The sequence below is a fragment of the Opisthocomus hoazin genome, chromosome 1 (assembly GCF_030867145.1).
Source record: "Opisthocomus hoazin isolate bOpiHoa1 chromosome 1, bOpiHoa1.hap1, whole genome shotgun sequence".
Classification (NCBI taxonomy): Eukaryota; Metazoa; Chordata; class Aves; order Opisthocomiformes; family Opisthocomidae; genus Opisthocomus; species Opisthocomus hoazin.
The window spans coordinates 144,683,658-144,709,983 of record NC_134414.1 but is presented as its reverse complement, the minus strand read 5'-3'; the positions used below and the strand labels follow the sequence as shown (position 1 = coordinate 144,709,983).

The 26,326-nt window shown below is 42.2% G+C and overlaps 1 protein-coding gene across 6 annotated transcripts in view; it reads left to right on the top strand.

The window, feature by feature from the left end:
* The first annotated feature begins 6,834 nt into the window (after positions 1–6,834).
* LOC104338089 (solute carrier organic anion transporter family member 1C1) overlaps positions 6,835–26,326 on the top strand; it is a 42,587-nt gene continuing 23,095 nt past the window's right edge. For 2 of the 6 annotated variants that reach the window (XM_075440154.1, XM_075440133.1), the window contains exons 1-10: positions 6,835–6,990; positions 12,113–12,258; positions 15,806–15,947; positions 16,760–16,892; positions 17,503–17,624; positions 18,623–18,769; positions 19,855–19,953; positions 20,690–20,935; positions 21,791–21,955; positions 25,304–25,499. In XM_075440154.1, the coding sequence (XP_075296269.1) occupies positions 6,924–6,990; positions 12,113–12,258; positions 15,806–15,947; positions 16,760–16,892; positions 17,503–17,624; positions 18,623–18,769; positions 19,855–19,953; positions 20,690–20,935; positions 21,791–21,955; positions 25,304–25,499 (1,463 nt within the window). In that variant the 5' untranslated portion in view covers positions 6,835–6,923. Of the gene's footprint in view, positions 6,991–7,254; positions 7,383–12,112; positions 12,259–15,805; positions 15,948–16,759; positions 16,893–17,502; positions 17,625–18,622; positions 18,770–19,854; positions 19,954–20,689; positions 20,936–21,790; positions 21,956–25,303; positions 25,500–26,326 lie in introns of those variants that run through there. The other 4 variants (XM_075440139.1, XM_075440146.1, XM_075440161.1 and 1 more) reach the window with 4 other exon arrangements.

The following is a 26,326-nucleotide window of genomic DNA, read 5'->3' as shown; positions in this document are numbered from 1 at the left end:
TCCTTTATTGAACAAATACGCTTTTGGTGCCCAGCTTGCAGCTGAAGCGCCAGACTGCAAATGACCTGTAGCTTCTTCAAACTCTGATTCAAATCTAGTAAAGCTGGTATAAATTGAATTACCATTTTATCTACCGGCCCTGCTTGTTATGTGTTCATGTCCCATGCTCACATTTGTTGGTGTTCGATTACCTGCAACTTTTACCAGCAGAATTCTGCACTTTATTTCAGATTACTAATAATTCCCATGTTAAATGCTGTGTGACTCCACCAATCTGTGGAAGGCCTCGTTATAAATATCTTTCTTTGATGACGACGAGTATTTCAACATCCGTCATCAGTGTAGTTTTCAATCCAATTAATATGGACCGTACTGATTGAATGTGGTCTATATTACATGGAATTATTCAGCTGTAGTAATGCAGAGTGACTTAATGCTTCCAGAGAAAATGAAATGTGTTACCCTAACAGCGTTTTCCTTATTAATCACAGAAGTCGTTTGTTAGAGCGGGACATCAGTAAGTGAAATCAATTTTCTTGCAGTTACATTGGTAAGTATACTGTGATTCTTCGGTGAAAGATTTTGCTGCTCCATTATGTGTGTGAGGACTGACATCTAAGCTACCTTCTTGGCTCACTGTAATTTCAAAAAATTATAGCTGTCTAAAGTTTTCCCCATTTTTTAAGTTTTATTAGCTACTTCGATCAAAGATCTGGAAAGCTCTTCAGCCAATTGATTTGAAATGGCTGCATACAGATTATCTGGACCAACTGTTTATTAAGAGCCTCTTTTCCCGTAACTTAAAAATTAATAGATTTCAAAATATGGAAAAGCATCGGCCACATATCTGGCTGTCAGTTTTGAAGTCCCACCAGTTAGTTTGTCCTCTGGCTTAAATTCTGAATGGCAAAAATGTAAGGAAATTTGCACCAGGCAGTGATTAGGAAGATTTTAGTTGGGATCATTGCCAGTACAAAAGTAAGATACGGTTACACCTATTGTAACGGAACTGCTCATAAGCCTGCAGCTGGTCTGTCCCGAAGACCTCGTAACTTCCTAGTATGGAACTATGTGATCCAGAGATTCACAGCTGCGCACGGGAAAGCATACAACTGGAGTAACAAAGAAAACCTCTTTTGCTTCAATTCTCCTTGTCACAAAGAGTAGGGGCTACCAAGGTAAAGAACGCACTTGTCTTTGAAAATCCCTGAACTCTCTCTGGAGCTCTTCAAACGGCAAGAGGTTCCCATGGGAAGAGATGAGCAATAAAACATGGAGCAGAAGCAGTCAACCCGCTAATGAGACCACACATGAGCGTGCCTCTCCTGGGGTTCTGGTAAAACATAAAGGAGGCCATGACGCACAGTCAGTAGCAGCTCAATTAAATGTTGCGCTTTCCAGGTGTTCAAATTGCTCTCAACTGCCCAGGCAAATCCACTTGCCCAAAAGCACTTAAAATGTTTCACTAAAACCAGAAATCTTAGAGAACTCTTGGCACTCTGTTCAGCAATGCTTTCTTTAATGTTTCTTCAATTATCTCACCAAAATCCTGCAGATATCGACATCATCCCTTGTGCCACTGTGGACCCCCTGGATATCGTCAGCAATTCGTGCAGGAGTAGAACAGCAAACAACTTTTGACAGTCAGGTGCGTGACTTTGAGGTGCTGTCCTGACTGATGGAGTCTGTGGCTCTGGGATCCCAAAAACCAGGCGTGATGAGAAGGAAACCTTCAAAGCCAGTACTTCATCGAACAGCTTCACAGCCGAAGGGTGATACTGACATTGCCTTCATTCATGAGCCACGGGAGAAAAAACATGCGAGTTTAAAGTGTTACCTGAGGTTTTGATGGCTTGTGTCACGCCCAATCCAGACTGCTAGTTATAATCACTAAATAACCTGGGATAGACGCGGTTACAGTAGTTTGGAAGTCTGAGAGAGACGAAAGGTTGCTGCAACATCTGCTTGTCTGCAGCCAGGAAAGGCAAAGCAGAAGGTTCCTGTTTGAGCTGCATGATAGCTTCACTTACAGCGACTTTTGTTGTTGCTGCTGGTAAATGGCTTCCCCTCATGATCCTTTGCACATGTCAATTGTTTATTCCTGTGCTTGCCAAAGGCATCATAGTCTACAAATTCAATGCCTTCTGTCTAATAAACTCTATTGTTCTCGTCTTTACACCTCCTCTTTCCACGTTTCCAGCCAAGATCTTTGGGTTTAAACCTAGTTCAAATAACTTATCTTCATTACAGAAAGGGCTATGGGATTTTATTAACAGTATTAATCCTTAGCAGCTGGACAAAATCCAATTTCTTTTATTGCATTCTTCTGAATTAAAATTCTCCCCAAAGCTCCAGCGAGTACAAATGCTTCGCACCCTGGCGAGCAGTGTCGTGTCACTGGATCTCCCACTCATCCTTCTTGTTCTAGTCCCTTGAAGCTGGGCTTCACAGGGCCCACTGGGATTCTTGCAAGTTGTGGTGCTATAGAAGTATGCATGGTACTTCTCTTGAAAATTCTAGTCAAAACCTGTCTGGGTCTGTAATTTGGGGGGTTTTTACTAAGCATTCAGGAAGGAAAAACTCCTAGCTCTTTTGCCTGATGGGTTGCCTGTTGCAGGTGCTTGCTCCTATATATTACCTCAGGCACTCAGCATGGGGAGCATACGTACAAAAGGTGGTGGTGTTCTACAGTCAGGGTGCAGTAAAATCTAAAACAGCAACTGCTATTTTTGAAAGTTCTTCTTCCTGCGGTCTCATGAAAGTGGCTGAAAAATCTGAGCATCAGGAAAAATTTGATGAGCACCTCAGCATAAAGAGACTTCACGGAAAGATCCGTCTATATTCCAAGAACACGTTAGCTGGGCCCAAAAAATAATTAGAACAGTTTTCTATTGCTTTTGCTGTTCTTATCAAAGAAAACTGTTCTTTGAGGCTAGATCTGGAAGTACTTAGTTGGGGAAGGAAGTACTATCCTCCAGCCTAAAATTTTCACTTCAGTCTTGGAGTGCTTCTAACAGCCAAAGTATTATTTGTCTCTGGTTCTTTGATGTGGAATGGGTACGCAAGATTTGTTCTGACAGTGGGTTTCTTACTCGTTTATGTTCTTAACAAGTATCTTCTTAAGACTGACAACAAAAAGAAGGGGATAATTAATGTCAAGATATAACATAACTATAGCAATAAAGGAGTACAGCTAAAGCAATTAGAATTATACAGACAGTGAAACTTGATTTCTTCATTAGTTAACTTTAAATGTCTTCGCTGTATCTGTTAGTTATTGACTCCAAACTACATATTCACCTAGGAATTACAGAAAGCAGAAATACATTTTTTTATAACTTATAAAAGTTAAATTGTACTAAAACTTCAATACTCAGAGACATTTCTTTGAAAGAAACAGCTGCTTCCAAGCTGTCATGCTATTGAAGTTGCCTTTATTCTTGGCAGCTGCGTTTTCAGACTCCAGAACAGAGGGATGCTTTGAGCTTCCTGATCTCTGGACAGCAATTCAAGAGATCTGGATCTGTCTGAGTTTTTCCTGATCTCTGCGTACACTTCCCTCGTGACCTTCAGCAAACATGAACGGTTTCAGTTCCCCTCCTTGAAAAGCGAATATTACCTACTATTTATCCAGCTCTCTCGGTCTTGTCTGCTGCATCTTAGTTCCTACACTGAGCTCTCCAGAGGTTTAGGAGACCATTGTAGGAGAACTCTGGGCCACAAGCAGTTGCTGCCATGACCGGCTCTCCTTCTCGCTGAGTCAATCCAGGCACAGCAGAACGGCTCAGAGTTGGAGTATTTACGTGCTAGCATAAATAAAATAATAAAGGAGCGTTTGGCTGAGTGTCAGAGTAGTTGAGGACTCATTCTACTGAGAGTTTCTAAATAGCTTTGCTTTGCAACGCGATAGTAGGGCTTGGGAATGTGTTCTCTGTCAGACCATACAAATTAGGAAAATTCAAATTTTACGGTGATACGGTATGTGAAAATCTCATTTATACATTTTTTTTAATTTTTTTAAAGAAGTCAATGTTTTCCTTCTATCAGATAAAAGCAAACATTTCTTTGCAGCTGTTATGTGTGTACTTAGATTTCAGTGTAAGGTTTACAAGCAAGCCCTTACATTTTAAATAAGTCTGTTGGAATATGTTTTTTTAAAGTGTTTTTTACAAAGGAAAAAAAATCATGCTTCTGAACACAGCGGGGTGGGGGACGGGGACGGTTTGAGACTTTACAAGGTTAGCATTTGCCCATGAAGTGTGCTTGAGGAAGCAGCAGCTGGTTCCCTGGAGCTACGCCTCAGAGATCTGTTGCTGTTGGATGGTTTAAAGACTGACCCATAAACCTGCTGTGTTGTTAGCGTATTGATATGCCTATGAATCAAGATTACTCTTGTCACAGCTATTCAATATGGCTTGACTAGGCTTTCTAAATGTAATTAATTTAACACTATGCTTTAGAAATGAAGGTGGTCTGCCTTCTAATTTCCTGAAACTAATACAAAGTGGGAGTGCAAAGAAAATAGAAAGAGACCTTGAGGACCAAGCTTTAGTCTGGTTCTTTGTCCTGTAGCTGCTTTAAAGGCTTTGTTTCAATTATAGAATAAGTATGTATGTAAGCAATTTCTTGTAGGACTGTGGGAAAGCAAAACCTTTCTTGTGTGATTGATTGTCTAGCAAGCTTTGAATGGGTTCTGTGTTGTTGTGCTTGGGAATTACTCTGCTGTGGGAGGACTGAAAAGCAGTACACAAGAGGCGTCGTGTCCTGTATTGGAATTGGTAGTGATTCAATTCCCCTGTTTCAGTTTTTGTTAGTAAATTGTAGTAGTGGTGTACTGCATCACCTTTCCACGTGATACCTGAGGCCTGGGAAACTTTATCATTCCTACCTGGATGAGACTTTCTTCTCTGCCAGATTTAGTGAGGATCTTGTATTCATTTACTCTGAGCATCTGGGAAAGTGTTTTAGAAGACATGAATACAACTATTTCTGAGGAACTGCTGTAATTAGCTCATAAAAGAATGGTGATGCTCTTCTGGAATGTGTAACAAATCTTTCCGTAATGGAAAATACCTCCCCCGGGGTGGTTTTGATAAAGTTCCAGTGAAGATATTATCTACACCTATAAATAAGTCAGAGGAGGCTTTATAAAGAAATTCCAATAGAAGCCCAACTGTCATAGAAAGCTGACGCTGAGGTTTTACAATGAACCAAAAATCCAGGAAAGATGAGAAGATTGTACTAAATTTTGTTGGCCTCATTCTTCAAAGCATTGCTTCACCTTTAACTGCATAAAACAGTTCTTTAGGTATTTTCCTGTAAAAATAGAGGACTGTTCCCTGGTGTTCGTCAGTATGATTTGTAGAATAATGGGATCCTGGAGGATTAGGTGAAAGGGATTTATATACAGAATTTGTGGTTCTGAACATGAGCCTCACCTATTTTAAAGGACAGCGTTGTGAAGGCTACCGGTGCCAGAATAACTGAAGTCTGTGTCAGAAATCATTGAAGGAGACAATGTCAGCAACGAAGATTAAAGGTCAGGCAAAACTAGTACAGATCCTGTATTGGGTAAACTCAGTTTTCCTAATAATTGAAGGAAACAGGCTGGAAGCTGTTCTCTGAAAGAGGCTGAAAGAACTCATAATCACTAATTCTCCTAATCACTAATTCCTGTGGACTATTAGGCACCCTGATATTTCTTAGAAAAAGGGAAAAGAGATTTCCAAGTTTCCAAACCCCCCAAGTAAGGATATAAGACACATTAAAGAACAAAATGTGAATTATGTGCAATGTAGTAAAATTCCAGCTGCATTAAGAACCCAAAATAGAGATACAATGAAGGAAAGGATAATTGTACTAAATCTAGGAAAGCAGAAGCCTGCTCCAAGGTGCTGTGTTTGGCACAGCACTGTTTGGAGTGTCACGGAGGTTTTAGCTGCCATGGGAACATATCCTACTGAAGAGGGTGGGAGAAAGCAAGAAGGGGAAAGGAAGAAGAATTTATAATTTTAATACCTTCCCTGTTTGTATAACTAAAGCTCACAGGTTAGCAGAAGATACAGGATTTATAGCCCCTTTCAGCTCAAGCAGCTACACTGGAAGTTAGTCAAGTTCTTCACCATTACACAAGCTTGCAAATAAATGCTGTTTCAGTAGCCGTGAGCTTGTGACAGGAAAAACACAGGGTGGGAACAAAGTCTGCAAGATTTTCGTTTCACTGCAGCAAAGGACTTGACAGACTCTCCCATGCAGTTGTGTCCCCTCCTTTAATGGGTCTTTTCATTCTTGTTTTATGTCATGCTGATGGGGACTTAGCCCTGAGGCTTTTGGGGAGCAGGGCTTACTGGACATACCAGGAAGGACAAGGGTCCGGATAGAAAATCTTTGTGAATTGCCCGTTTACCCTACATCCTGTCTTCTCCCATGTACCACTACCTTCATTTTTTTTTCCTGGTTCATTCCCCCTTGAAATCTTTTATTTCCTGGGAATAAGCAATTAAGAAGGTCAGGATTTTTCTTTTTTTGCCACTCCACAAAGCTTTGTCACATGCCCCATCAAACTTACAGCAACTTATGAAGAAAAATACCCCTGGGAGGGTTTAGATGCTCTTCTGGATTTCCAGCTAAGGAACCTGGTGTCTTTGCTTTGCCAGTCTTCCCAGTGTCCTGGAGTTGATAGGAGGAGAGAAAGGAAGAAAAAAGTGAGGAGGTGGGGGAGGAGGATGGGGAGGAGACAATTATCAAGTCCTCAGGCAAAACAAGAGACACAACAAATTCCTCCAGCCTTATGCTTTTTTCTTTACCTCCAGTATAAGATGTACCATCCCTAGACAGGGTAATTTCTAAGAGGTGGTTTTCCCCTCCAATTTTTCCCGCTTCTAAGTTGGGACCAGTGCCCATGCGTGCATGTATGGGAATGCATGAGCAATAGAGGGAGCTTACCTACAAAAACTGGTAGGCACCATCTCCTGGGATTTCTGCTGTCAGGTAAGATTTGGCTTTTCTTCTTCTCTTTGTTGAGTCGCCTTTCAGAGAGGATGTCCTTTAGCTGGGTTCATGGGTAAGCAGTCTCTCCACCGGTCTCCTGGGTCCACCTGTTCTCGCAAGAGCAGCTCCTACGCCTGGAGGCTGACACACAATAAAGGCATGTCTAAGGAGGCTTACTGCAAAGCGGAGGAGTTTCCAGTGAGGGGAAGGACTTCTTTTCATTGCCTGGAGTTTGAATGAGCAGAAGGGTGCTTTGGGAACTGCCTGGCAGTGTCTCAGCCCGACATATGCATGCTCGGGGACGGGCTTGTCCTTGGACCTGACTGTCAGGCACAGCCCCACATGCAGCCCTTGGGAGGGTGAGTGCCGCTGGTGCCTGAGCTGTGTCGCAGGTAAGTTATCGGGCGTGCTTTCAGTGGGATAGAAAGCAGAGCTTCCAGAGAGGGCTCCTGCACTCCGGCCGGCTGGAGCCAGGAAAGCGAGGAGGGGTTGGAGCCCCAGCTGTGAGCCCCGGTGACAGGCAGGGAGAAGGTGTGAGCATGGCCAGCATCTGTCCTTCGGACAATGTCACCTGCCTGGACTTACTCAGGTGTCATAGGCGTGGTGAAGCACAACTGGAGTGCTGCAATGTATGGCTATAAACTCCTCAGAAGGGATAGGCAAGGAAGGAGAGGTGGTGGGGTAGCCCTGTATGTTAGGGACTGTTTTAATTGTCTAGAGCTTAATGAGGGTGACAATAGGGTTCATTGTTTATGGGTAAGAATCACAGGCAAGGCCAAGGCAGATATCATGGTGGGAGCCTGTTACAGACCATCCAACCAGGATGAAGAGGCAGACGAAATATTCTATAAGCAGCTGGGAGGAGTCTCACAATTACTAGCCCTTTTTCTCATGGGGGACTTCAACTTACCAGATGTCTGCTAGAAATACAATACAGAGAGGAAACAGTCTAGGAAGTTCGTGAATTGTGTGGAAAATAACTTCCTAACGCAGCTGGTGAGTGAGCCAACTAGGGAAGGTGCCCCGCTGGACCTGTTCTTTGCAAACAGAGACGGACTTGTGGGTGATGTGATGGTTAGAGGCCATCTTGGGCATAGTGATCATGAAATGATAGAGTTTTCAGTTCCTGGAGAAGTAAGGAGAGGGGTTAGCAGAGCTGCTACCTTGGACTTGCAGAGAGCAGACTTTGGCCTGCTTAGGAAACCAGTTGACAAAGTCCTGTGGGAGGCAGTCCTGCAGAGCAAAGGAGTCCAGAAAGGCTGGACATCCTTTGAGAAGGAAATCTTAAAGATGTGGGAGCAGGCCGTCCTCATGTGTCAAAAGATGAGCTGATGGGGAAGACCACCAGCCTGGCTGAACGGAGAGCTTTGTCTGGAACTCAGAAAAAAAAGGAGAGTTTAAGACCTTTGGAAGAAGGGGCAGACAACTCAAGAGGACTACAAGGATGCTGTGAGGTTATTCAGGGAGAAAATTAGAAGGGCTAAAGCCCAACTAGAGCTTAATCTAGCTACTGCCTTAAAAGACAATAAAAAATATTTCTAAAAATATGTTAGCAACAAAAGGAGGGCTAAGGAGAATCTCCATCTTTTACTGGATGCGGGAGGAAACATACTGACAAAGGATGACAAAAAGGTTGAGGTACTTAGTGCCTTCTTTGCCTCAATCTTTAACAGTAAGATCAGTTGTTCTCTGGGTACCTAGCCCCCTGAGCTGAGAGACAGGGACAGGGAGCAGAACAACCACGCCATAAGCCAAGGGGAAATGGTTAGCGACCTGCCACAACACTCAGACACACACAAGTCAATGGGGCCAGGTGAGATCCAAGGCCAGTTGTGTGAGGTTCAACAAGGCCAAGTGCCGGGTCCTGCACTTGGTTGACAACAACCCCATACAATGCTACAGGTTTGGGGAAGAGTGGCTGGAAAGCTGCCCAGTGGAAAAGGACCTGTTGGTATTGGTCAACAGCCGGCTGAACATGAGCCAGCAGTGTGCCCAGGTGGCCAAAAAAGCCAACAGCATCCTGACTTGTATCAGGAATAGTGTGGCCAGCAGGAGTAGGGAAGTGCTCACCCCTCATACTTGGCCCTGGTAAGGCTGCACCTTGAGTACTGCGTTCAGTTTAGGGCCCCTCAGTACAAGAAGGACATTCAGGTGCTGGAGCATGAAGGGGAACAAAGCTGGTGAAGGGTCTAGAGAACAAGTCTTATGAGGAGCAGCTAAGGGAGCTGGGGCTGTTTAGCCTGGAGAAGAGGAGGCTGAGGGGAGATCTTATTGCCCTCTACAACTACCTGAAAGGAGGTTGTAGTGAGGTGGATGTTGGTCCCTTCTCCGAGGTAACAAGCGATAGGACAAGAAGAAACAAGAATACAACAGCCTGAAGTTGCACCAGGGGAGGTTTAGGTTGGATATCAAGAAAAATTTCTTCACTGAAAGGGTTGTCAAGCATTGAAACAGGCTGCCCAGGGAAGTGTTTGAGGCACCATCCCTGGAGGTATTTAAAAGATGTGTAGACGTAGCACTTAGGGACATGGTTTAGAGATGGACTTGGCAGTGTTAGGTTAACGGCTGGACTCGATGATCTTAAAGGTCTTTTCCAACATAAACAATCCTAGGATTCTATGGTTACATTTAGCTGGCATTCCCGCCACGTCTGGGAAGGAAGAGCTGACATGGGCTATCTGCCCTCGCGTTTCATGACACTTGTGAAAATATGGTATCCAAGATCTGGCAAAAACCTAAGTTGTCACTATACCCAAATCAGTAAGACACCATTCTTACCAGCCAGGTATCTGCTTGGATAAAACCAGAGCTGTCTCTGACCTCCCAATGCAGTTGGCAGTATTATTACCAATACTCCCAGTATAATATCAATGGTACCAAAAAGTATTTGACTGTCACAGGGCAAGTTTGTGGTTAGAGCGAAATACTGATATTTATGCTGGTTGCACAGAAGAGGAAAGATTAAAGCTAATAGTGCAGTGAGCTGTGATACCACACTGCTCTGTTCTCTGTCTTGCGTTAAGAGTTTCCCTTAAAGGCATTGCCAGGGCAACCAAATTGATGCGCTGAGATATATGGTTGCAGGTTGCTCCGGGCCAGAAAACTTCTGACCTCCTTAAAGCCGTGCCACAGGAACAATCGGGATATTGTAAAGCCTGTAGAACTTTTACGGCTATCAGTCCTTTCTCACACACTTTCATTTGACATCCAGAGTTAGATAATAAATGTTAATAATTTTGATACTGTAATAATTTTGATACTGTAATAATTTTTATACTTCTGAGTGCAAGTTTTATTTATGCTCTGCTGTCCATTTAAGAATTGTACCAACATAGTGTGGCATGAAATCGTATGCTGCTGTCAAGCAGCAGTGTGTCATATTCTCGTATTCCACCCTCCACAGCATTTTTTTTTTTTTTTTTGGTCATCCATACATATGGGGTGCATTGGAGGAGACTGTGCAGGCTCTCCGTTCCTCTGCTGGACCTCCTCTAGTTGGTTTGCTCAGAGATAAGGACAATTCACTTAGCTGTGTTTCAGATGTTTTCCTTTTTCATTTTTTTTTTTTTTTCATTTTGAGATTGCTGTAGTAGTAATCTGCAGAGTATTTAAAACCTTCAGCTAAAGGCTGTTTGATGTGCTCACATGGCGGCGTACCTTATGTGAGTGTCATGCCCATGCTCACAGGTTTGAATGAGTGTATCCTCACGTGAGTGCTGTGAGGTACATGCTGTCGTTCCCCATTGCACAAGTTTAGCAGTGGGGCATAGAGAGATGATGTGACTTTTCCCAAGACTGCAAGAGTCAGATGCAGAACAGGAATAGGTTAGAAGTCTCCTAGAGCAAGCACAAACCATTCTTATTTTGTTATTGCTGTTCTACAAAAATCTATATCCTCATTAGTGCTGACAAGGAAATACATTAGAGTCCCTGTCAGGACAGTGTCAAATGCAAATATTTCTCTTACAGGTGGTCTGTAGCTCTTATTCTATGTGATGTGATGGAGAGATCTCAGGGAAATTGTTGGTACCACAGCCACAGTCTTTTTTCCTTGTTCATATAGGATCAGAGTCTTGGCAAGTGTTTGCATAAGCAAATCTTAGCATGTAGATATACTTTTGTTATTTTTACTTACATGGCTGGAAACACCAGTACCTACCGCATAGACCCTTGGGAAGCCATGAAAACACATGTATGTACATGTGTATATACATATACATAAAACCACATATATTTCTAACTTAAGTAAGATCTGTGTCTTTGGACAAACATAAAAGACTAGGAACTTCTCCTATTCATATTTTCAGCCAGCAGTTCTATAGAACATAGTGCTGCTTAAAAGCGAACACAGAAGCTGATTTCATAAATATTTTCAGATCTGATTTAGAGATTGAAATGAAGAACAAAGTACTGTAGTATGTAAGTAGAGATTTAAGAATTACTGATATCTTTTGTTCTCGAAGTGCAGTATTTAGGTTTTCTTTACTTCTTTGTATTTACCTGCAAAGAAGCAAATTCACATTTTTCCTGTAACAATTGGCCACTGAGCCCAAAGGCTCTATCTAAAATGGTAAAGGGAACTAAACCTCTTTATTCTTGTGTAACTCATTTGCCAGCATCAGATGATTAGAGCTAATGTTTCAATCTAAAACAATTAAAGTCCCTCATTAACGGGGCTAGATTTCCTTTGATCTGATTACTTAAATTCTCAGATATATGGGAAATTCAGAGATCAGCTCTGACAAATCTCTGCAGACATGGTCACATCTAGAAATGTGAACTTCTATATAGGCTCCAGAAATGTTGTTTAAAACATTAACAAGCCTTGTTTGGTCTGCTGGTAATGCTTGGTCAAAGGCTCAGTGAAATCACATTCATGATAGCTAGAGAAAGAAGATGATGACTGTTCGCTGAGTATGATTTAATCTTCAGTATTATAGAGAAGTGGATTGCAAATTTCCATAATTAAACATGCAGTGCACTGGTCAGGTTCTGTTGTAATGTTTGATAATTGCTGTTGTAGGGAAAACAGTACAGCGGGGTGTTGCTGTCACATGACGACCTTTTGAGGCTGAGCTAATAGGATGCCGTTTTAAAATGTTCTCCATATTTTCTGGCTTAGAAGCAGGGGATATCATCATGGAGATTTCATCAAAAGAAAATACTCAGTTCTTCTCGAACAGCACAATCCTGCCTGCTGACCGATCTTCATTCAAATCTGAATCTTCTGCATCCAAGGAAAAACAGTCATGTTGTGGAAGTATAAAGGTAGAGTAAGAGTTTTTGAATATTGCAGTAGGGACTTAGAAAACCTCTTGTTTTTGGTGAACTATCTCTTTTTCAGTTCTGATTGTGTCTTGCTGAGCCAGTATGAAATTATTAAAGATACTTCTAAGTCACAAAAAAGTCTGCTTCAGATCTATATTTGCCTAATGTTTTGCAATGTTCAAATATAACATGTTGGTGGGGGCTTGCGTGTTATGAGATCTTCAAGGGTCATCCTGAAACGTCACTATATGCTCCTGATTGCACCACCACATTTTCCTGAAGTTAAGAAGAGAATATTGGCAGAGAGGCAGCTGTTAGTACAGATTGCTTTTTTAAGTTTGTAGCCATGGTAGTCTTCTGGGCTCTAAAAAACAATATCTGTATTAAGCTCCAGGTGTTTTGAGGGCTAAATTATTAAAGTGTTATTGTAATATTCCTGATCTGAGAGAACTCCGCATGAGGCGACTTTGAAATGAAGCGGCAGAACTGTCATGGCTGTGCGTGCATTTATCTCACCCCTGAGAAGTACCTCCTCAAGGCAATGGAAGCTCCCTGCTTCAAGCCTTGTAATGTAGGTGTACCTACCTGACAGTAGGACTGCTGCACCTTCGAGGAACAATGCTCCCCAGATGGGACACTGGGGTACAGGAGGCAGCACGATGCTTTGCCTGCTGTCTTTACCTGCTTTCCAAAGCCAGGCGCTAAAATGTGGACATTCTCTTGGGTGAGGTCTCAATAAATCACCATGCAACGGTGAGGTGAGACAATTGGAGTTATATGGAAAATGAGTCTGTGGCCTTGCTCGGTTCTTTTCATATTGCACAGTTTTGATTTCTGTTGTTTTTTCTCACACACACATATATCTACTTTGCCACACTAATCCAGCTCCCAATACAGTCAAAGACTTCAGCAATAGTCGACATGAAGTCTATAAATTATGCAAAGCAGTTAAGATATTGTGGGATTAATCGAGTCTGATGACTGCTATAAAAATATTTCAATTCTTGAATATTCTCCCTGATTTCATCTGATCCTGTAAGGGCCTGGAAGTGGGAACCCATTTTGAAACAGAAGATGAATTGTATTAATTGAATTCGTATCATAATAGTAATTCTATTATTGTTCCTCCATTTGCTGCAACAATAATCCGATTCCCTCATTGAATAAACCTTCAGTCACAGATTAACCAGTCAGGAGTCATCTTATTAGCTCCAAAAGTAGAAAAGAAATAATTTTTCAGATCAGTTTCTTTCTGTTCAAAAAAATTGTCTCTTCTGGGACCCCAAACCGATATGATTAATCTATTCCAGTAGGGACTTAGAAAATCTCTTTTTCTGGTGGACTAACCCTTTTTCAGTTCTGATTATATCTTGCTGAGTCAGTATGAAATTGTTAAAAATATTTCTAAGTCACAAAGAAGTCTGTGTCAGATCTGTATTTGCCTAACGTGTTACCAAAACAATATGCAGATCCAACAGGCTCTTTTAACCAATTATTAGCCTTCCAGTTTGTTAAAATTGCCTTTATTAACCAGAAAGACATGGTGAAATATTTACTTGCAGTCATTGACAAACCACAGAAGAATGTGAAATCATGTGCATCTTTTGGTCCCAGCTCTAAATCAGGAGCATTTTTCCACTGCTACGCACGGTCTCCATCTCCCTCCTGTGACAGCTGCAAACCCAGTAGAAACACTTGTGCCAAAGCGAGACAGAGACGTTCGAAGTTTTAGTTTGACCTATACGATGTTTGTGTGAAAAAAACATATTTGCTTTCACATCACTATTTAAAATCCAAGGGCATAGATACACAGAAAATGTAAAATATGACAATATTTTTACTAGAGAGCCCTGTGAGAAGTAAGACCCAGATACTGTTTATTTACTCACAAGGGTTTCTGAAGGAGGAATAACCAGCACTGGATAAAGTGTGTTGAATGTGACAGAAATGTATGTTTGAACCTTAACACAAGAATTTGCATTCAACAATGATGCCGGTGTTCTTGCCAATGTGCCTTGTCAAATGAGATGTTGTAAGGAGTATTGCACTGGAGGCCAGTACATCACTTCCGAGCACCTGCTTACTGGAAGTGTGATTGCTTGGAGAGCAGGCCTAAGGAATAGGACAAGCGTCTAGACTTCTCTTTATATGAAACATTACTGTGTCTTTTAATTTCTGGTTTAGGGTTTGTGGGGTTTTTTTTACAGAACCACAGAATCACAGAATGGTAGGGGTTGACCTCTGGGGGTCATCCAGTCCAACCCCCCTGCCAAAGCAGGGTCACCCAGAGCAGGCTGCACAGGACCTTGTCCAGGTGGGTCTTGAATATCTCCAGAAAAGGAGACTCCACAACCTCCCTGGGCAGCCTGTTCCAGGGCTCCGTCACCCTCAGAGGGAAGAAGTTCTTCCTCATGTTCAGACGGAACTTCGTGTGCTTCAGTTACATGTTTTATGAAGAACATCTCTATATATTCAGTCAATACAACCTGTATCTGAAGGTAGAAATCAATATTGCGGTTTCCATGACCAATTGCATGGTATGTGAGTATCCCTGGAGCTCGTCAACTCAGTAAGGCTACATTCAGTGAAGGCAAATTCAGGCAATAGCTCTGCAGGAGTGAAAGAGTTGGCACTAAGGACCCTGCACTCCCACTGTATGTGTTGCAGGGTGGGGAGTTGCTTCAGACCAACTCTAGTCTTGTCCCAGAAACTGAAGAGCCATTGGCTGTGGAAGTAATGGTAATGCCCTGCTGGAGCACAGCTTCCAGTTTAATTTTGTGTAAAAGGAATTCAGTCTGCACGTTTGCATGAAGTACTAAAGCACGGCGAAGGGGTGGGAGTTTAATTTCCAAAGCCCACTCCTGATTCAGGCTAACAGACTAAAACAGATACAGTGATAACTAAGAGAAAATAACAGCCTCTGCAAAACAAAGGGCTGAGAAAAGGTTGTCCCGCAGCAAAATACAGCGTGCACTCAAAAGAAAACATACATATTTTAGAGCAAGAGACCTGGTGGGGAAAGGATGAGCCTAGAAGAGAATTGTCTGGCAGGTCATTGTTCAACTGGCGGAGCCATGTAACAGGAGGCAGAGAATTCTTCCTCACGGCTACCCTGGGCTTCAGTGGGAACAGCTTACCAGAACAGGACTTTCAAATCCTGACAATTGCAAAATCCTCTGTTAAAAAGTGCCCAGATAGCTTGCCTCCTCACCAAGCCGCAAGTAACATTTACCCTTATTGTTATTGTGTAAGATATCCTCTCCTTAGAGAGATCAGAAGGGTGATACATGTCTCTGTCCTTCAAAGCAGCAGTAGCTTCGGCATCTACCTGCAATTAGCAGTGGCTGGCAGCAAGCTCAGTTTATATCGGTATTGCTCATAAGAAAAGGACAAACTGGCAATCAAACATTTCATAAAAAGTAGGAGAAATATTAATGTGGTTACTTGGTAAAAGAAGAGATAGGAATGTAAAAATTGTCTAAAAATAATTCATAAAGTAAAGCCTTCTGTACTGCCTGATTTTAATCACTTTCAATTTCTTTCACAGATATTTCTTGGTGCATTGTCTTTTGTTTATTTTGCTAAAGCACTGTCAGGAAGTTATTTAAAAAGTACTATCACACAAATAGAAAGAAGATTTGATATCCCTTCCTCTTTGGTTGGCATTATTGATGGCAGTTTTGAAATTGGTATGTACTGTAGAAACCCATTTTCAGTTTCAGAAAGAAAACAGTGATGTACTTTTTTGTGAAAAATGGTTGTATGAATCTCCTTGAACCATTAAAACTGAGCAAGATTCACCTAGTAAAAATCAGCATGACTGTTAGTATGATTATCTTAGATATGATAGGGTTTCTAATACAAGCTATTCACCATAGTCCTAAATATTTTGCAATTTGATAAGCTTAGTGTCTGGCTAATTAATACTGTCAGAAATTTTGATTGTTGAATGAGGATTTACCTGCATAGATTTCCACTTTCTCCTTTTCTCAGCAATCCACTTTCCCTGCAAGTGTTGGCCCTTCGTGATTCATTTCGCAGCAACAGTACAAACCTGTAACTGTGCTCTACATTCATTGTCCAGTCCGTCTCCTTCCCCCTTTCACTAAGTTTTCCAGCGTGACATTGTGTCTTACGATTTCAGATTACTGAATTTGTCTTGTGAGTGTTCAGTGGACTTATGGTATCCATGGGAATGAAAACTTAGCCTAAGTGTATACAGCTCTGTTTGCCTCTTTTCCTGCTTTGCTGGTCGTTTGTTCTCTTCAGCTGGCACAGTCCTCCTCTTTTCCAGCTGCTTATCCCAAAGTTCATGGTTTTCTTATTACAGAAGGCATTGGGCTCTCGTAAGAATACCTAGAAAGAGGCAGAAACACCAACCCCACGCTATCATCCCTCTCCCCCTGAAATCACTGCCTATACCACACACTAGGAATCATTATTTTAGGGGATCTCCTATCAACAAGCCATAAAACTCAGTTTTTCTTTTGTACTCTCAAAGGGAACCTCCTAATCATAATTCTTGTAAGCTACTTTGGAGCAAAGCTTCACAGGCCGAGAATAATTGGAGCAGGCTGCTTAATTATGTCAGCTGGAACATTCCTAATTGCGATGCCCCAGTTCTTCATGGGACGGTAAGTGCAAAGCGATCAGTATTTTCCAACTAGGATTTGCACACTGGATGTTAGCTTGCTAAAATATTTAGGCATTGGTTATGAAGATACCCATAGAAACAGGCATATGTGGATGTGGTTACTCAATTTAATATTTTTTTTGTGAAAGACATTACTGTAGAGCAAATAATTTAAGATATATGCTATTCTCAGTTGTAAGCAACTTATCATTTTGTTAGTCTGTGATCGTGATCATTTTGAGACGGTTTAAGAACTGCTGAAGCGTCAGTGATGAAGTGATGACTAAGCTCAGGAAGACAATCTGAGTATCAAACACAAGCCAGAAGATACACTCACTGTCTGATAACCTCTTAGTACAGATTCATGCATCACAGCAGAGCAAAGTGCCTGTTAAACTGATATGCATCACTGTGGCACAAAGAGAAACAACAGGACAATTTTCAGGTACTATCGGAGTATAAACCAAGTTCCATTTATCCCCTGCAAACCATCATTGGCAACACTGGATGCAGATGAAATTTGCATTTAAGTGCCATGGTAGTAACTTTTCATGTAAGGCTTTTTCAAGTAAGTTGTGTGTAAGTAAAAATCAACTTTGGTTTATAAACAGATATCGATACGAAAGATTCCCTTCCACCATCAACTCAACTGTTAGCATCTCTCCATGTCTGCAGGACAAAAGCCAAACTCCACTCTCAGCCTTGGAAAAATCTCAAGCAAAAATAAATTCAGGTGAGAATGATCTCTATTAAATATTGTGATAAGCACACTAAAATACATCAAAAGGCTCCAAAACTCTCATGCAATAGTTTATTAGAACACAAAAAATAATAAATGGGAATTAGACAAATCTTTGCCACAGAAAAGCCATTATTAAAAATAAATATGTAACTGCCACTGCCCACTGCCAGGAGCTGTTTGAGGCTGAAGTGTTTCCTCCAGCCTTGCTGTCTCCTCCAGCAACTTTCTGCAGCTCTGTGGCTTGCGGAAACACCAATCTCCCATGGGGACCCTGGAAAGTTATGGTCTTCCCTCTGCTGGGAAATGTGCCTTGAGATCCTCGGCCCACTGGAAATAGTATCATAGAACTGTTTGTGTTGGAAGGGACCTTTAAAGGTCATCTAGTCCAATCCCCCTGCAATGAGCAAGGACAAACAGCCACTTGGGTATCCCAGCCTGCAGACCCGCCTTCTTGTTTGCTTCCCCAGTGCCCGCTGACCCTATTTTGCACACCACAAAGCTGTCTCCCCTCTAGGTGCATTGAGCTCCTCATGGGCAAGAAGCCTTCCTCCCCAGTGCCCGGCCATGAATGAGCTATGGATGAGCAAATCAAACCCTCTGTATGTCACAAAACCTGTATATGTTTGCATTCTTGAACCTGTGGATTATGTGTGGTTGGTAGTGCTCACTATCGTCAATGTTTCCCAGATCTTTCCATTAGGAGATCCCAGTTTTGGTTATAAGGAAGTGAAAAAGGTTTCTAGAATTGGATGTGGTGACAAATTTATAAAACTGACCGACTTCTAACACCTTTGACTGAAGTTCGTACTAAATGTGTGTCCACCTCAATCTGATTGGGTTAAGATTGCCATCCCCCACATCCCACAAAATATTTTACACAGCTTTTATACTGGTTGTTCCACATTAGAAGTATTTCAGAAGCTCTGTATATTCCATGTCAAACTGTTACGAAAAACACATCATTGTTGCCTCTTTTGTGATATACTCAGGATGTGAAAAAGAATCAGGCTCTTCCATGTGGATCTATGTTTTACTGGGAAATCTTTTGCGTGGAATAGGTGAAACTCCTATCCAGCCTCTGGGAATTGCATACATTGATGATTATGCCATTGAAGAGAATGCTGCCTTATACATTGGTAAAATAAATATTATTTTTCTTCCTAATGGATTTTTCCCCAGAGGAAACTGAGTCATTCTGAATAATGGAATGAGTGTTATTGAATTAACTTGCCCTGATTGTTTTGTTTGCATGATTTCCAATATTAAAGTTTATTTAACAGTCCTGTACACTCAGGGGACCAAGTTCCCCTTTAATTATACCAGCACAATTCCATTATCTGAAGAAAGAATTTGACCTTAGGTTCCTGCTGTTACCCTAATCTTTCTAATTCTTCTGGATGTGGACTGCTGAGCCTCTGTGCACATTCAGTTCTCTGGAAAGTGATAAAAAACTTGTACTCTTTTAAGCACTTAAAATTGAATTTCGGTAGGCACTCAAACCATTCCCTCCAGATTCAGGTAGAATTATAAACAATAGTGCTGAAGCTTTAAGAAGGTGGTATCACTGTTTTCTTGTTGTGTTCATTGTCTGAAGATCTCTGCACATTGACTTGAAATATTACCAAAAAATCCTTCCCCATCATTGTCTTGTCTTGACAAGTTTCCAGTTTGGCAAAAGGCAAAAGCTCGTGTTCTCTCTGTAAAAGATTGCGTCTTCCCAGATTTCCAGAACAATTTTGAAAAGATAAAATATTCAGAAAGTTTGGCTGAGAGCCTATTGAAACAAAGTGATTTTTCAGCCTATTCACGGCCCACCACAACTTAAAGTGATCAATTAACTTAAATAATTGACATCTGCTTTCCAGTTACTCTAGTCTAGTCAGGTAAAGAGTTTCCATCAATTATAGCTTGGTGCTGCTATTGAGTTTGGGCCGTTAGGTTCCCTGACTCTTTCCTTTGGGCTGAATTTCATTTTTTAAATTGGATGATAACCAAAAAGCTCTAAGTGTCAAGTTAGTGGGGGAGATTTTATTGTTGGCTTTTTTCTCCTTAAAAATGTTCCAACTTGTGTAACTGATGTGCCAGAGAACAAAGGTGGGCTCAGTATTTCAGGACTGTATCACTTGTTACCCATCACATGTCAGATTTTGCTGTTAGGTGCAGCAAGAACCAGTGCTCTTTTTAACTCAGAAGCATAATAGTCCCCTGTTTTCTGTTGCAGGCTGCGTACAGACGGTTGCAATTATAGGGCCAATATTTGGCTTTCTTCTAGGATCCCTATGTGCCAAACTTTATGTTGACATTGGCTTTGTAGATCTGGGTAAGTCAGAAAACTCAGATTTTAAAAATTCAGACAGGCTCCAAAATGCCTATATTAGGCCAAAAACTATCTAGTTCTCTTTTAGGCATAAGGGCTTGGTGGGGGTAGAGAAGGAGCAGCAATGCAGTGCCCTGTGCAGAAAAGGCTAGCAAGAAGGATGGGTATGGAGGAAACAGGAGACCAGAGCAGGTCTGTGGCTGATGGCCCCCTGGAGATGCCCTGGTGAGGGGGCAGCAGGCGCCAGGAGGAGGCAAGGCTGAAGCTCAGGGTCCTGCCAAGAGCTGTGTGCGTGCATTTTGTCGCGCACTGTCATTGCCTAGAAAAGTGGCCTTGCAGTGAGTACCAGGGCTCCTGACTCCTTTCTTCCTGAGAAAACACCTTCCACCCCATTTTTCCCTGGCACTTCTGTGCAGAACAGCCCAGCTGGGAGCAAGAGTGTGGCCACCTGGACTACCCCATGTCCTGGGCCTTGCACCCTCTCTGGGGACGTGTGAGCAGCACGGTTGTGGTCCCCGGGGTGTCAGGGGCAGGCTGCTGCTGTGTCACAGGAATCAGCAAGTCCTCAGTTCCTCCCCACAAAAGCTCCTGTGACAGTGATAGAGACACCCAGCACAGCTACACCTGGTAAGGTGCGGGTGGACTCCTCTGGATAAATCCCCCAAAATCACCTTCCTTGTTATCAGCAAACATTCTCAAAAAGAGTTTATTTGTTCCTCCTTTTTTTGACTTTCTCCAGACAGTGTTCCAATAACCCACAGAGACGTGCAGTGGGTGGGAGCCTGGTGGCTGGGTTACTTAATCGCAGGTGTGATCAGCATTCTGGCCGGCATCCCCTTCTGGTTCCTGCCGAAGCACCTCCGGAAACCGGAGAGCCGAAAGGACTCCAGTACCTCTTCCGAGCAGTCAAAGTTCATCACTGAGGATAACAAGGACCAACACAAATCTTATCAGCAGCACGTGAGGATTGCTGAAATGGCAAAAGGCAAGTTGCTAGAGTTTCTTTCCTGGCCGTTGAGTCTTTCTCTCACTAGCTTTTATACTTTAGAAACTACACTTTCTGAGGCCATATTTTAATAGCCTCAGAATTACTATTTTTCCCTCAGGTGTCATGCTTCACCTAACTAGTATGCACAAAAAGGGTCCTTTCATTGTTCCTTGGACCTGCTCTTGCATGCAGAATTTCTTCAGCTGAGATCTGTAAAATCATGCTAGAAGCCCAGCAAATATCATGAAAATCTGCAAAAATTTTTCATGCACAGATAGTGACTGTTGCAGAAGTGGAGGTCAGAAAATCTCAGGTTTTGCTAAACCTTTTTCTTTAAGGTCATTCATTAGAAAACCACATACAATATCTGATCAGAACAAAGATGGGCACAGACTAGATACAGTATTTTAGGAGGCCATCTGGATTTAGACATGAGCTGTTTTGCACAATTGCGTTTCATTGGCCCTACTTTGCCAAAAGCATTTTCCCTCAGTACTTGAATCTGTAACTCAATATGTCTGTGCTTAGTGTCAGCTTCGCTGAGCACTCTCTGCTCCCCAGATTAAGCTAAAAGAAGCTGTGGCTGTTGAGAACACATAGCAACCAAATCAGTCCTGATTTACGATCAAAGGAGGATATGTGAAACAAGATATCTCTTCTAGGAAATTGATGCTTGGTATTTCGCTCCACTGTTTCCCCATCCAGAAATGGGAGAGCTGATGGAACTTCATGGATTACTCCTGAAATGTTCTGCAGTCCTTCTTTGGAAGGTGCAAACCTGTTGCAAAGCATTATTCACAGCAGTTATTCTCTCTCTGACCTGGTTGTTATTTCTGTCGTTTTGTCTTGCAGAATTCTTGCCATCACTGAGGAACCTCTTTGGGAATCCCGTTTACATTCTGTATTTGTGTGCAAGTATCATTCAGTTCAACTCTTTAATTGGCATGGTGACGTATAAGCCAAAGTATATTGAACAACAGTATGGGCAAACATCTTCAAAAACTAATTTTGTTATAGGTAATTCTATATCTGCTTCTTGATATCTTAAAAAAAGGACATTTTAGGAGTGGCATATACATACATACAGGGAAAATTGGATTTTTTGAGGATACATTTATTTCTTCTCCTTCCTTTTCTGGCTTTAAACAGTAGCTCATGGAAAATAAGTTGTTTCATTTCTGCTTTAGCACTAGTTAGCTCTGAGTTTAACTATACAAGAGTAACCGCAAAAGATTACATTATTTATTTCATACCTTATTTCCCGTTTTATTAAAAATTTGAAAAATAATGTATGTGCAGCACCAGAGGAAAAGTGAAGAGAGACTTAATTTTAAGTTACTTTACATAAATTTGTCATCAGACAGATCTGTTCCCTTGCTGGCTCCCTATTTATTTCAATGAAATGAAGATCAGCTCAGTGAGTGCTAAATGACTGACCATAAAGTAACTGTGGTACTGCCAGTGATTTCTTACTTTCTGAAGACACTGGTGTTAAATAAAAGGAAGTCAAAGTTACAGCAGTGATCACACAATACATATGTTAAAGACAGTACCTACCATTATCTCAGTGTGATGCTGGTGAAGGAAAAACAGATATTTATGCCCTAACTTTCCCTAAGAGCCTTTCTCTGGTGTGAAGTTAGTCTCCCAAGCCCTCCTGTAAAGCACAAGAAAGAGAGACACTGCTTCTGCCTTTGGGTACGGAGATGTCTTCAGGATGGTGAACTTCACTGCCCAGTTGCTCAACATGCATGCGGGCTTGGTTTTGGTCCCTGAGGTCCAGGGATTCAATAGCATTAGACAGCAAAGAGGTTTACATCTATCCAATGCAGAGGGGACTGCCTTGTTTCAGAGCAGCATTAGTTGCACAGCAACGGAGGTATATATATGCAGAAAAGCCGTATTGATCCATTGTGCTATGTTAATTCCTTAAAGATATAAGCTGGAATTTCCTGGGACAAAACTCCTCAAAGCAAGGAGAAATCTTCAAGCATAGTCAATGGTCAGAGAAAGTCCAGAAAACAATCCCTACATTCAGTACAGTACTTCTCATTGTACCTAGTGATTTTCTGGAGCTAAGCTTTCAGATATGTGCAAATTGAGTGAGGATTAAGATCCATCTGATTTTACAAACCATAGAGACTATATCCAAAAGAGAATGTGCGATGGCTTGGCCAGGGGAGGATCCTGGCGGAGTGGCCATCCCTGCAATAAGAGGTTTTGCCTTCCTCCGTTTCCTTTCTCTCCCAATCCACCCGTGCTAAGAAAGCTGAGGGCATACTAGAACTAACAGTGTCTATTTCACTTTCTCTACCTCTTTTCCTATTTCTTCTTTAAAAAAAAAATCTATCACAATCTCTCTGATAGATATCAGAATTGTCAGAACAATTTGAAGCAATATTAAAAAAAAATCAGCTGGAGGTCTTAAGAGGGTATTTTTCAGTAGTCATAACCCAAGGAATGTGCAAGAAAGTAAAATGGCTTCTACTGTGTTTGTACAATTTTTCTTAAACGCACACACTTTGCTCCCCTGCAGTCCATGATGCCAGTGTCAAGCAGTGGAGTTCGCTGTCAGGCTGTGAGACAAGAGCACGAACAGAAGGGTTGGATAGGGATGGGCAGGCAGAGTGGGGATACCCTCTGGTGCATCACACAGCTCCCAGCTCCAGTCCCAGTCCCCTCTCACAAGAACAGGATAAGCTGTTAGATGGTGACTCATAATTTACATATGCCACATTTTGGGTGCTGCTTCTAAATCCCCTGAAGTACAATTTTCATGTATGTGCAGACTGAAAAATGCCACCCCAGTGAAGCTTCCTGAACCTCGCCAGTGACTGAACTGGGCTCATGTACTCTGTCGCGATACTGACTCCTGGGTTTGCTAGGTGGAATAAAGCTTTTTCTGACCTCAAACATACATACCAGCATCTCTTCTAAGCACTGATTTTTCTCCATGTGTACAGGTGGATCAAACACTGACTTGAGCCAGAAATTTAAGGGATCCCAGTGCACTTCCTAGCAGGCAGATTAGACTCTGATGTCGTAAACTGGTGTTCTGTAGCAAGTCATTTGAAATCATGTTATAATACCTCCAATCCCCTGAACAAACTTCTGAAACTTCACCTGCCAGATGAATGCGTGCATGCTTCGGTACGTGCTGGTGTTTTGGAGGCTCACTTGGCTCAGCAGCGCTAGATGTCAGCATGAATTAAAATCTGCAAACCGCACACACAGCCTGGGGCAAGGGGGGAATTTAATATGCTGGAACTGGCTGGTAAAGCCGGGACAATCATGTTCAGTAACAATGAAATCCAGCAAAGGGCACTTTGCTTGACTGTGCAGCATCATTTACGCGGGTTTCTATTGACATCTTGTTTTGCATGTACTGAATGGGATTTTTGGGGGGTCTTGTTGTCCATGTCTATCAATATGGACACTGCTTCGAGCAAAGCTGTCCAGGTAAGGATTAACGGTCACCCAATTTTACGTGTTTCTTTCAATGCTCTTCCACTCGATTGCCTGAAGGCGGATACAGAGAGCCCATGGGGTATTTCTATCTTTATGCTGTTGCAACACTCACCTAAGGGAGCATTGCAGCAACAAAACCCAGAGAAATGCCCTAACTCTCCGGGGCACGGAGGTGATGACATACCACTGGCTTTCTCCCTCTCGGAGACTTTTCTAGGGTATTATCAGTTTCACGGCTGAATCAAAACAGAAAAAGCAGGTCTTGCTCCAGATTTCATAAAACTGTAAGTAAAACTGAATTTGCCTGCTAGGAATAAGCAGTTCAGGCTCCTCCTGTCAGTGGAAAAGGGAAGGAGAGGACCTGCCCCGGAAAGCCAGAGCGGGGCAGCCCCAGAGATTGGCCCCTGATGCTCCTACTGTTGCTATACGGGTGAAGGACACAGGGAAGGTTGATAGCAAAGCCCCAGACTCTGCAGCGGGACTGTGACTGTTTTGGCTGCCCTAAGCAGCATGATACTCCAGGTAACTTCTCCATGCTTAGAGCAGCTCTTGTGAGAAGACTAGAAGTATTTGAATTAACACTAGAATGATCCCTCCACTGACAAACTAACAGTGGAGAAAACCACCTAGCTTAAGAAATTGGAAGACCATTATCTAAACCTTACACATAATCTCTCTGTCAAAGAACTAGCAAAGAAACATTTCTCTAGGAGCAAGTTTTTTAAAACAGTCCCAGCACCTTCATAGGAACAATCTAAGCCTGGGCAAATCAAATGCCCCGACTGAAAATCTTTCATATTTTGTTGCTGCATCTTACTGCTGCTGCTGTTTGTGTGGCTGAGGGTAGTCCTCTGAGCTGGGCTTTTCATTAATACAGATTTTTCTGTTTAATTTCAGGTCTCATCAACATTCCTGCTGTGGCCTTTGGCATATTCTCTGGGGGACTGATCATGAAAAAATTCAGAGTCACTGTTTTAGGGGCCGCAAAACTCTCCCTGGGATCATCTTTCTTTGGGTACCTTTTGCTCCTGTCCTTATTTGCGATGGGCTGTGAGAACTCGGATGTGGCTGGACTGACAGTGTCGTACCACGGGTATGCTGGGAAGGGCACACTTCAGCACAAACTTCTGTTGCAAATCGAACTCCTTCCTCATTTTATTCCACAAAGTATATTTTGTTGAAAAGAGAATGACTGACCTAAATATGCTTCCCAGAAATTTGATTCATAGCAGTGGAAACCGCTCCATCTATTCCAGCGGGCATTGTGTCAGAACCCTTTCATGATTGTTGCCTTTAGCCCAGAGGGGTTTACACCACAAGTGCAGATTATCTTTCTGATTACTTTATAGTTATTATTGCCATGGGATCCATCTTTCAAGCCTAGAGACTTCTGGAAATGTGAGAAGCTCAGTAGGGAAGATGAGATTCAATTAATTGTTCCTTGCCTCTGTGTGCTGCTGAACAACCACGGCACTTAATAGCTTCTGAACCCAAAACTTAAGGATTCATGGATTAACCATGAGTTAGGCATGACGTTAATCATGAGTTACACCTGAGGCTAACACTTTTTGGTCGCTTTTTCCCATGCTGCTACTCTGTAAATCTCACTTTCTGTGAGGAGTTTCCAGCACCGACTGCACAGCAGCCCCCAGGAGCTGTTCCACTGGTGACTTCAGCAGCAGTTGACTGAAGCTGGCAGATAGCTGTTGTGCAAGGCATCACACTCTCAGTTTGGATGAATCCCATTGTGATCATTTCCTCAGTAACTTCTATAGCAACCTTTTTCCACGAGTAACTCACTCCCCGCTTTGCCACTGGAGTAATCAAACATTTTTGTCCACGTCTGTTCAAACTGCATCAAGCCTCAGATAACTAAAATCTTAGAAAATATAAGAATAGGCATGAATAGAAATTGTTAGC